Raw genomic sequence first — 12,010 nt, 5'->3', positions numbered from 1 at the left:
ATTGTTTGTATTTAACTAAAACAACAACGTTATGTATTCTGGATTTTTTCTTTAACAGCAAACATAATATTTTAACAAAACAAGCATTTGACTCTTTGAATTTAGTTAAACATTCAAGTTTTTAAGAATTAGGTTTGTTTTTGTTAAAATTGTTTAACTAAAATAGTTTAATTTTTGTTTTTCTAAATATTGAATCGACCGTGTCAGCCAGGTCAACATGAGAAATTTAAAATATTGGCTTCTGCAGCTAACTCCATTGTCTTCACCTTCATTTTCCTGTTTTGTTCATAATCTGGAAAAGAAACAAGCTTTCCTGCTTTTTCAGGTCCCAAATGATTTCTCAATTTGGAATGAATTAGTCCAAAGGAAGAAAATATTCTTTCTACACCAATAGAAGAAGCTACTGCTGTTAAAAGTGAGATTATCACTTCAACAGTCTCTGAATCCAAGTGCTTAAGTGACTTCCATCAGTTTACTGGTGTGACTTTCTTTAAAACATCATCAGCAAACATATGTTTCTTGAATGGTTCACCCTTAGCTCTGAAGTTTATTATAGTTGGCATTATGGAGAGATGATGGCTATGACATGGACATCCAGCAAACTCCTCTCCTTCAGTAGTTAAGGTTTGACACTGGTACCGAGTATTGAGAATATTTGCAAGAAAATGAGCTGGAGATAGTGCTTGTCCCATTTGTTTTTTTTAATGCTTGTAAGTTAACTCTGTCATTGCATATTTCTCTTTTTAGGATCTCACTNTAAACGCAGTAGTTAAGGTTTGACACTGGTACCGAGTATTGAGAATATTTGCAAGAAAATGAGCTGGAGATAGTGCTTGTCCCATTTGTTTTTTGTTTTTTTTAATGCTTGTAAGTTAACTCTGTCATTGCATATTTCTCTTTTTAGGATCTCACTCAGTTCCTTCCAAATTTCAACAGCGTCAGCAATAAAACAGCTATTTCCCTGCATTTTTTTTCAAGGCTACAGAAATAGGCTTCAGGGTACTCAGCATGTGTTTAACATTTCTATTAAGCCCAATGTTGAGAACTTTGGCTGTGACAGTGCCATCTATTTTTTCATGATTTTGTTCACAAATTGTCATCAGATTAGGCCAGATCTTGATATAGTGCTCAAAACAGTCCACTACTGAGTTCCATCGCGCGTCTTGTGGGAGAGTTAGCTTGGTTCTTCCCACTTTTTTCAGAGCAGCTGTTGCAAAGTGGTTGTTACAGAAGTATTTTGCAATATCAACCATATTAGCCTTTATTTCTGGAACACTGAAGTCTTCGGCTAGGAGTTGCATCAAATAAGCACTGCAACTGTATGTTATTAGCTTGGGACTCTTTTCACTCTGATCTAAATTTCTTCTCATCTTGGATACATTTGCACCATTGTCTGTGGCCAAGCTGCATACTAGACATTTGCTTTTTTTTTTTCAGTTTGTTATAGTTTTTACTGCTACTTCTTGTAAGTATTCTGCTGTGTGTGCATTTCCTGATGTATCAATTGTTTCTGTAAGGAAGACATTCCCTTCTTCGCTTGTCACACAAGCACATACAATAGGATCATTGTGGACATTGCTCCACCCATCAAGACTCAGGTTAATAATTTTACCTTCTCGACCTTTCGCCCACTGCTCAATTTCTCTTTCATACACTTTATCCAGCAATTTGCCTGCGACATCTGCTCTGTTGGATGGACTGTATCCTGGTCTTAATGACTGAACCATGTTAATGAAGTGGTGGGTTCTCAATTATACGGAAAGGAGAGTTTGTTGCATAAACAAACCAGGCAATTTTTTTTCATCATTTACCTCTTCTTGTAATCTGCTGGTTCTCATCACAAATTTATCTATGGTTGTTTCTGGATGATGGAGATTTTCTTATCTTTTTGCTACAGGTGATATACTGTGGGTATGTGACATACATGATGTGACTGAAACACTATCCTTGGCAGATAACCATAATTTTTTTACAGTTTCAGAGTTCTCTTGAAGGTGGATAGTCTTCAGAATCCTGTATGTTGAGGGTGGATTCTGCTAAACAAAATAAGTCAATGCAGTTATTTAATTATTATTACCATACTTCTCATTTAGTATTACTCATTGCATTCACTGAGACTCAGTACTACCTTAATGGTGAAATTATTTAGATTGCTTTTTGAGGAAAAAACCCTTTTTATCAAAAAAATCCAATTTAAATTTTAAAAATTGGATTTTTGATTTTTTTTTTTTTAATCCACTCTGCAATAATCTGACTTTCTTTAAAACTTTGGCAGCAAACAAGTACTGCTTGATATTGCTTTAATTCAATGTAAATAATTTTATTAAATTATAGTGCATTTAAGCCTTCATGTAAATTGTAGTAATTTTAAATAGGTTTCTTTTTAAAAAATAACTTTTTTTTTCATTTAAATAAGCTATTTTTAAATCTATTTTTATTCACCCTGCCTTTGGTACATCTCCAAATCTAGTACAGTGACTGCCAGGGCTAAAGGGTTCTTCAAAGATGGGGTTTGGCAGTAATTGTAAGGAGGAGGGACCAACTGCACAGTCATGGAGGGTAGAAAAGAGTTAGCGCCTCTTGTAGGGTTGAGGAGGGAAGCCATGAACCTACTGAAGGGAGTCTCAGTTTCATGGGCAACCAAAACTGTTAAGTCTACTTATATGGTTAACATATCTGCTATTTAATTGCCCCACACTGTGTAAACTGGGCAATTGTTTCATTTCCTAGAATATGGATTTTCCTTGCTACAGTTTTAGGTTCCTAAGAAGACTTGGTCGGAGAGATGGTTTGAGGTGACAGTAGTTATGATTTGGACAGTTGCACTATAGATGATAAACAAAATCTTCATGGCATGCGTTGAGAAGAAGCTTCCATGTTCAGAAATTATTGGGTGAGGTTCTCTGGTCTGTTTTATGCCGGAGGCCAGACTAGATGATCATAATGGTCCCTTCTGGTCTTAACCTATGAATTTGTACAGTATCTGTGCACATCTCTTGGCTTCCATCCCTAGGTTTGATTAGTGATTTGTAAATGTGCATTGTGGGGCTCCATTTTAGTTTCAGTTGCTAACTTCCTGATCAATGTGTTGACGGTACGAGGAGAACGATGTCTTTGCTAAGTGCCTGTCCTGCAAACTAGCCCTGGGAGATGAGTTACATAATCATTAAATACAAATTAAAATAATTTGTATGTAATGATTTAATTTAAATGTATGCCAGCTGAACTGCCCTCAGTACACCCGTCCAGTTCTAGTGTCTGAAGTGGGCTTGTGGAGGTGTAACTAATTGATTCACAAGTATGTTGAAGGGCAGAATTTGGCCTTCCAATTGGATCTGGGCTGTCAATTTCATTGAAAGAGAAGAAACCGGGTGCAGTTCACTTGACCACAGCTGGGGTGTTTCTGCAGAGCTAACTGGAGTGAAGTAGTGACAGTCCTTGGGCTTTAACATCAGCATGTCTGCCTCTGGATACCCACGGGGAGCAGACCTGTTAAAGAATGTCGCTTTTCAGAGTAGAACTGCACCTTTTAAAGAAACATTTCTTTGTTGGTTACGTTTCCTTAAATAAAATGTGGCAATGAAAGAGCCTTTCGTACAGAACCGATTCTGCCCCAGGAATGAACACCAAGAGGCCGCTGTGTATGTGGAGACCATCTGAACGATTTTCTTGTTTCAGGTTGATGCAGTCTTATAAGTTTGCTAGATTTACTAGCTGCCCAGCCTTTCTAAATAGGGAAGTGAGTTGTTCCTATGGTTACTTGATGTAAAGCTAAGCTGTCCTTGTTCTGAGTTTTATAGGAGCACACTTATAATGTATTTAAATCTGTAATGGCACTTCATTGTAAAGACATCTTTGGGCGTTATAACTTGACTAGAGAAGCTTTGGCTTAGGCACTTTCCTCCTTGGTGTGTGTTTTTTCTGGTCTGTTGGGCAAACACCCTTTATTTAATTTCTGGTACTCTTCCAATCTGAGCTCAACCCAGCTTTGATTTCAGATAGAATTTTGGCAGTGATTAGTTGTTGCATTTGGTATTCATTGAAAAGAATTCATAGATTCTAGGGCTGGAAAGGATCTCGAGAGGTCATCGAGTCCAGTCCCCTGCCCTCATGGCAGGACCAAATACTGTCTAGACCATCCCTGATAGACATTTATCTAACCTACTCTTAAATATCTCCAGAGGTGGAGATTCCACAACCTCCCTAGGCAGTTTATTCCAGTGTTTAATCACCCTGACAGTTAGGAACTTTTCCCTAATGTCCAACCTAAACCTCCCTTGCTGCAGTTTAAGCCCATTGCTTCTTGTTCATCTTAGCCTCTAAGGATAGAACAAGTTTTCTCCCTCCTCCTTATGAATAACATGGTACATGTCTCTGTTTAAAATCCATTCCTGCCTATGGTAATAACTAGTTCCAGGGAATGTCCTTAACATTTTTAGTAAAAGCTTATATAGTTATTTACACAATAACCCAGATTCTACATCAAGCTATTAAACACCACCTAGATGTGAAGACCTTTATTATAAAACCAAAAAGTAAATATAAAGAATGTTCTGGTCCATTAAAGCACTAAGCACAGCATGGCATACCTCAGCCAGAGGTCAGGGCCCTCCTGGGGTTGAGGGCAAAGGTGTCTGTAAAATACACCTCTACCTCGATATAACGCGGTAAAGCAGTGCTCCGGGGGGGTGGGGCTGCGCACTCTGGTGGATCAAAGCAAGTTCAATATAACGCGGTTTCACCTATAATGCGGTAAGATTTTTTTGGCTCCCGAGGACAGTGTTACCTCAAAGTAGAGGTGTACCTTTGTGCCCTCTGGATTCTGGGCTGTTCTAAGGGCTGAAATGGCCTCTGGCATACCTTAGAGCAGTGTGTCTTGTGTTAACAGCCCAGAATGTCCATAGCACTTGTACTAAAGTCTTGCCCCAGCTTTGTCCTCAGTATGTCCCCTAGGGTGGTGATTGCATGGATGCAGTCTGCCCCATGTATTGACTGGAGGAAGTTGCAGCCCAGCCAACTCCCATGCAAAGCTCTAACGCTTGGCTCCCATGACTCCCACCTCAGCCCTCTCACTCTTGTTGTCAGTCTCTGCCCCAAACTCCAGACACCACATATGCGTTTTTGTTTTTTAAAGTCCACTAACAAGGATTAATTCCCCAGAGCTGGTCAGCCCAACACTTGCACTGAAGGCAAGCAGCTATGAGCCTTTCTGTATTCCTTCCCCATCAGCATTTGGAAGGAGTCTACACCAAATTTCTCCCTAGATTCAGGCTTCCTTCGCTCTCCCTGCTCTGAGAATGCAACGGGGAGAGGAAGGGAAGCCCAGATTAGAGCTACAGCCCTCTGCTTTGGCTGATGGAGTCCTGTCCTCAGCCTGGAATGGTGGGTAGAGTGAAGATCATCCCCAGTGCTTGAGGAGGAAACCCACTTACCAGGGCCGGCTCCAGGCACCAGCCGACCAAGCACGTGCTTGGGGTGGCACCTTGTAAGGGGCGGCCAATCTTGGGGTGGCGGGGCAGCGCTCTGGGGTTTTTGTTTGTTTGTTTTTGTTTCAGCAGGGCGGTGCTCGGCGGGGTTGTTTTTGTTTCGGGGGGGGGGGTGTTATGGTGGGGCGGCACCTTTTTTTTTTTTTTTGCTTGGGGTGGCAAAAAAGTTAGAGCCGGCCCTGCCACTTACCAGGGCCCTTTGAAATCTGCAGTAGGCTGAGGGGGACCAGGAAACAGAATTGCTGGTTCCTGCCCTTTGGGTAGCTGCTCCTTGAAGAGGATGGAAAGGGAAGAAGCAGCAGAGGCAGAGGCGTTGTTGCTGCTTTCTAAGGTGGAGAAGAGGAGCTGTAGAGCAGAGCAGCCCAGGAGCTTCCTGACCAAGAATGTAGGCCATACTTGCAAGTTGGGGGATTCCTATCCCGAGAAGCAGGAACTCTGACAAAGACTTGAGGGACGTGGGGGATAATTATTTGAACATGAGGTCCGAGTGTGATCCTGTGGCCCTCCGGGCTAGTGTGATCTTTGGATGCATAAACAGGGGAATTTCAAGTAGGTCTAAAGAGCTTATATTACTTCTACATTTGGGACTGGTTTGGCCGCTGCTGGAATACGGTATCCAGTTCTGGTGCCCACAGCTGGGGAAGGATGTTGATAAATTGAAGAGGTTCAGAGAAGACCCATGAGAAACATTAAATGAGTGGAAAAATTGCCTTGTAGTGATAACCTGAAGGAACTCAAGCGAACAAAGAGAATGTTAAGGGGCAACTTGATCCGTTTTTATGTACTGATACGGGGAACAAATATTTGTCTCTTAAGTCCAGCAAACAAAGCTAACAAAATCCAAAGGGTGGAAGTTAAAGGTAGACACATCCAGACTGGAAATAAGGCGTACGTTTTTATACTGAAGATAATTAACCACTGGAACAATTTACCAAGTGTTGTGATAGAATCTGTCACTGACCATTTTTAAGTTGAGGTTGGATGTTTTTCAGCTGTTGTTCAAACAGGAATCCTTTTTGGGCAGTTCTCTGGCCTGGGCTGTACACAAGCTCAGACTAGATGATCACAATGGTACCTTCTGGCCTCACAAACTGACTATTGGAATTGTGTGCAAATCGTCCGAACCAGAAGCAAGCCTGTGGGTGGAGGGGGCAGAGCTCTCTGGAGAGAATAAATGTGAGACTGAAAACATGGGGGCAGAACAAAAGACAATGGGGGAGGACAGGATAAGCTGGAAAAGGGAAGGCACACACAAGGCACAAAACTCTCCAGTGAGGAAGCCAGGAGGGAAAATTAGCTTTGACAAATTACAGGGAACAGTTACGGTATGTTAAAGTTGATCACGTAGAAAGCTGATGCTGCATTTAAACACAGCGCAGAAGTGTTTTACTCTGCAGGTAGGTGACTAGTTGGGGCCAGAATCCAACTCCTGGCTGTAGATCCAATGCTTCTAGAAAGAGGGTATTGTCAGTATCTTACAGTTGTGCGGGGAAAGACATACCCTAGGTCCCACAGGCAGTAGAAAACAACCTAGTGCTCCTGACTTAGTCCTGTCCTCTGACCATGGGACCATCTTCCTTCTCTCTGAAAGATCCAGTTAAAAAGCACTTCTGTCCACAGAATTAAGAGTGAGAAGGAGCACCAGCGTCGTGCAGAGGAGCAGAAGATCCAGGAGATGGCCTACCAGCAAGACACCTGTTCTGGGGAGAAAGCATGTGAAATACTGGCTCAACTCAGACTGGAGGAGAGAAGAGTGAGGAAGAGTAAGGAAAAGCAACAGAGAAATAAGGAATACATGAGGTGAGCTGGTGAACGATTGAGGGCTCCTTCGTCTTGTTCTCAAAATCCTGGCTTTGCCAGTGGGATTAGTGAAGGCAATGGTGGTATCCTGTCACAGGGAAACTGTTTTATTTTTTGCAGATACATGGAAGCTTTAAGAGCTCAAATGAGGGAGAAGATAAAACTGTATAACATTGACTTGCCTCCACTGTGCTGCTGTGGGTCTGATTTCTGGGACTCTCATCCTGACACCTGTGCCAACAACTGCGTGTTCTACAAAAACCACAAAGGTATGAGCTCTTGCTTCCTAGTAAGGAATCCGTGTAGACCCAGTAACTGAGATCAGATGCTTTACATTTGCCGTACAGGCAAATGTAAAGCCTGGCTAGGAGTCCCCATAGTTTCATAGCACCATTTCCATTAACTTACTCTAATGTGGGCTCTGCACTTATGTACGTGTGCACACATCCCCCCATACACACTCCCAGGGGACTATAGACCACTTGGGTAGTATTTCATTAACATAGAATAGAACATAGAATCTCAGGGTTGGAAGGGACCTCAGGAGGTCATCTAGTCCAACCCCCTGCTCAAAGCAGGGCCAATCCCCACATTTGATAGCCTCACTGGTCTGTCGAACTAGATTTTCTTGTAGCACAGATATTTTGTAACTTTTATACAGATGTTCAAGGGAGCTTGCTAAGCACCAGCTGCTGCTCTCGCTAATGCAAAGCCAAGGGGGAGTCCAAATCCAGGAACTAGAAAAGTCTGGGCATTCTGCAGACACCCTACACCCTTTGTAACCCTTGCTTTGGAGAAACTGCAACTGTCCCACCGAGAGCTGGGCTGGCAACTTTCCAGGGATGTGCCTGTTTCTGTTTGAATTAATAATGAAATTATATTTGAAAGAACTGATGGGGACACGTTATGGGGAAAAATACTGCAAAGCAAACATGTAAATGGAACAGAAAATGCCTGGCTCTTGGAAAATCCGCTCTCCACTTTGATGCCAAGGTCTTTATTGGAAGGTGGATGGGAGGGAGAGGTTATCAATCACCTGTAACAAAGCAGGCTTGTGCTTTAAACTATCCTGCAGAACAATTAGGGTATTTGGTTGTACAGACATTTGGGGCAATCCTCATAAACTGCTTTCAAAAATACAGTGTCATGAGACGTAAATGGGAAATGCAACAGTTTGTAGAAAAAATAAATCAATACATGAGCCTAAAGTCAGTAATGGCACACGCGGGTGCTGCTATTGCTATTTTACAATGCCCAGGCTAGGGATCTAAAAGGTTAACCGGTAAGCATTAGGCTTTTCGGTTAACCAACGTTAACCGGTAAGCCTGACGGCCCTGCACTGGCAGGAGGGATCCCAGCTATGCTGACCAGAGCAGCCATGTCGGGCTGGCGGGGCTCCAGCACTGCCTCGGTTAACCAGTTGTAGTTCTAATAGTTTAACCAGTTAACTTTTTTAACCAATATTTACATCCCCAGCCCAGCCATGTACATGTATGTCATAGAATGCCAGCTACTTAAAAATCCGCTTCTCCAGCACTTACCTTCGGGCTCCTAGGTTCAAGATTCTTTATTTGCCCTGTACCCACTAATACATCTCAGACACATGCAATGGTGTTGGGAGCATTTCCCTAGCCTATTTCAAGTGCTGCTTGTGGCCTACAGAAAGGGCCCTGAATATCTGAGCTGGCTGGTGAGTGAGTGAGGAATTGCTGTTCAGACTCTTTACCCTTTAAATGCTTGTGTGCAAAATACATGCAAGGCTCTTATGGAGCTGGGATTTTTCATGTCTAATCTCCCATTTGGTGCCCAATCCGTCCCTTGCTCGTTTGTGTCTCCAGTTCTCCCAGAGTCTGTTTCCCATGTGGTAATCTGCTAAGCACCCACGCCTGCCCCCACAGCCATGCAGAAGCTTATCTTGCTCAGTTATGCAGCAACAGGAGCACATGATTGCTCGATACCCGTAGATCCCATGAATTTTCCCCCTTCAGAGATGAGGCCCTTGGGAAAATGTCCCTCTCTATTTTTGTCAAGAGGCACAACTGCATTTTTTGTTTAATTCCCAAGTTAGCAATTGACTCCAGAAGTAAGCTCAGGCTACAGTCACTTAGCACTTTCTGATTTTTCAGCTTATGCTCGAGCGTTGCAGTCGGTCATCTCCTCATGTGACATTTCGGATGGGAATTCAACCACACGACTTGCAATCCATAACTTAGCTTCAGTACATGCACCTTCTGTGAAGAATCCATGAAAGGTCGCCCTGGAATCAGCTTTTACGAATGTTCAGCAGACAGCTGGCCCGGGCACAGGGCAGACGGTTGTTCCCCGGAGCAATTTTCTGTCTCAGAGCATTCACTCTCTTCTTCATTTGTTAGCCCTTATCTAGAGAGACACTAGGTTTGTTTTGACTAATATTCACGTTCAGGGTTAAATGGTACCTCCTTTCATCATGTGTGATCCATATACACTACGGAAGGTGAGTACTCCAAAGGCCCAGAATTAGCCCTGCTGCTACCACTGATCAGTAATGCAGGGATCTAATGTAAAGGGATACCATGGGATGGTTAAAATTGATGAGGGATTTTTGTTTGTTTGAAGCATAAATCCAAATTTTTGTCTATTCAACTGTAGAATAAACCCTTCCAAGTTCAAAGCATTTATGCAGGATTCTTCTGTGGCTGTAGTTGTGCATGCTTTCATGTTGCCCGAGTCTCTAAACCGGGGAGGGAGTGGGGGATAGCCTGGCTAGGATTGGGTTTCCCACCCTCCCTGCTCCACCATCTCAACAATCCATGTTCTGTTAGTGTGTCTGCCCAGAAGGCTTTTTTTGCAGCTTTCCTTTATAAAACGAACTGCTCAGAAAGGAGACAAATCTGCAACATCTTCAGCTTTTGCCCCATGAGAGAGAAACTTTAAGGCTTCTCCAGTTGTAGTCCAAAGAGAAGGAGGCGGTGAGATGTTTGTTAAAACAAACCACCCAGTTCTCTTGTTTTGTCAATCCCATATTCTCCTCCCTGCAAGGTACAGAGCACTGAGGTTTTTCTCTTATTAGATCCTGGCAATAAAGAGGTCCCAGGCTGCGTATCCACGTGTATACTGTGCATTCTCATTCCGCTGTTTGCAAATGGCTCCATCAAGTAGCAGAATATTCCTATACTCAACCCTGTGTGTTGGGAAGAGGAGACACTGGTGCATTCTCTCCTTGGATTTAGTCCATTTATAAAGCAGGGTCAGAAACCCTCCTCTTCCTGTAGGAATATGTTGCAGTCTGGTAGCATTTGCTTTGAAGATTCCCTACTTCCAGGGAAGGTTAGGAGGTGTCTGCTGACTCTCACTGGGGCAGTTGCCTTGTTCTCTGGCACTTTAGAGAGGTCACAGGCTTGGTCAGGAGGGAGAAAGCTGGTGGGGGGCGATTTGAACTGGGCTGTTCTCTGTGGTGTGTAAAAAGAACCCAGCAATAGGGTGAGTTTGGATTCCACATGCTGTGGACACTGTCAGAGTTCCTGTCCTGCGTGCTGGCAAGGAGTGGTGCGGAATGGACTTCCCACGAGGAATTCTGTTTGAGGGAGCCAGAATTCCCTCTGAAGAGTGGTCCCTCTGCCACTGGGGAGAAGCCATCACACACCTCCTCCCCCCCTTTACTTCTGGGTGGTTAGCAGCTGCCATAGGAGGGAGCAGGGACTGGTCTCCCCAGAAGAATTTGACCAGCTCCTTTGAAGAGGCACAAGGACTGTGTGTCTCTGTGTCCTCCTCTAGCTCCCTCCCATACCTTCACATACCAACACTCTACTGTCTATAATTTCCTGCTTGTTCCACTGGCTAGCTAATCATACTCGCTCATAAGACATGTCAAGTAACTCTCTTTCTCTCTCATATGATGTAATGAAACCTGCATCAATTTCCAGTTTTGCTTTGAGGCCTCACCGTATTCCCCATTGATGGACTGGCTAATCCCCAATTAGCTCTTCACATGGCTGCCAAGCACTCAGTAGCTTCTCCTGTGTCGGCTGGCAGGAGGGGAGCAGGTGTAGCGAGCAGCTTGTTGTGAGGGGCCTGTCTCTTCCACAGATTGACGTACAGAATCTTAACATGCTTTCAGCTACTTGAAATGTAGGTCAGTATCATTCTCCCTTGTCTACAACTGACTAAACCAAGGCACAGAGAGTCACGGGCAGAGCTGGGAAAAGAATCCAACTCTCCTTCGTCCTGGGCCTGTACATTAGCCACAAGGCTGTCCTTCCCCGTTAGTTCCTGGATTGTTGTGTTCCCTCTCTTGCTCCCAGCCTCTCTCCTATCTTAAGCATGGTCTTTGCTCCCACCTATCTTTCTCCCTGCCTCTCTCTGCAATATCTAGTCTCCTCCCACAGCCTTTCCCTAAATCTCTCTGCTCCTGTCTCCCTACTGTGGCTGCCTCCTGCATGTGGAATGTGTTACTGCTCAGGGCCCAGGAGCAGCCGTAGTGAAATGGAAGCAGAGGTAAAGGGGGGAAGATTGGTTGCCTTTTCAGAAGCCCTAGGAGCTGCTTCTAGTAGCCAAGAGGAGGTGCTGCAGGCAAAACAATGCACACTACCTGTAGCCCTGCTTATGAGTGACAGCAGGGCTGAATGTGATTATTGCTGCCGCTGAGTGACGCTTGGCGGGTTTGTGTTCGGCCGGGCTGCATGAAACTGAAATCAGCTTATCAGGAAAATAAATGGCTACACAGCACTGCAAATAAGACTAAGGTA

The 12,010-nt window shown here is 43.8% G+C and overlaps 1 protein-coding gene across 4 annotated transcripts in view; it reads left to right on the top strand.

Moving 5' to 3' along the window:
* CCDC15 (coiled-coil domain containing 15) overlaps positions 1-10,446 on the top strand; it is a 34,281-nt gene extending 23,835 nt beyond the window's left edge. For 3 of the 4 annotated variants that reach the window (XM_034754776.1, XM_034754773.1, XM_034754775.1), the window contains exons 9-11: positions 7,107-7,286; positions 7,407-7,555; positions 9,413-10,446. In XM_034754776.1, coding sequence (XP_034610667.1) covers positions 7,107-7,286; positions 7,407-7,555; positions 9,413-9,534 — 451 coding nt within the window. In that variant the 3' untranslated portion in view covers positions 9,535-10,446. The remainder of the gene's footprint in view (positions 1-7,106; positions 7,287-7,406; positions 7,556-9,412) is intronic. The other variant, XM_034754774.1, reaches the window with a different exon arrangement.
* The last annotated feature ends 1,564 nt before the right edge of the window (positions 10,447-12,010 follow it).

This window comes from Trachemys scripta, chromosome 21 (assembly GCF_013100865.1).
Source record: "Trachemys scripta elegans isolate TJP31775 chromosome 21, CAS_Tse_1.0, whole genome shotgun sequence".
Classification (NCBI taxonomy): Eukaryota; Metazoa; Chordata; order Testudines; family Emydidae; genus Trachemys; species Trachemys scripta.
This window is presented reverse-complemented; position numbering and strand designations above follow the sequence as displayed.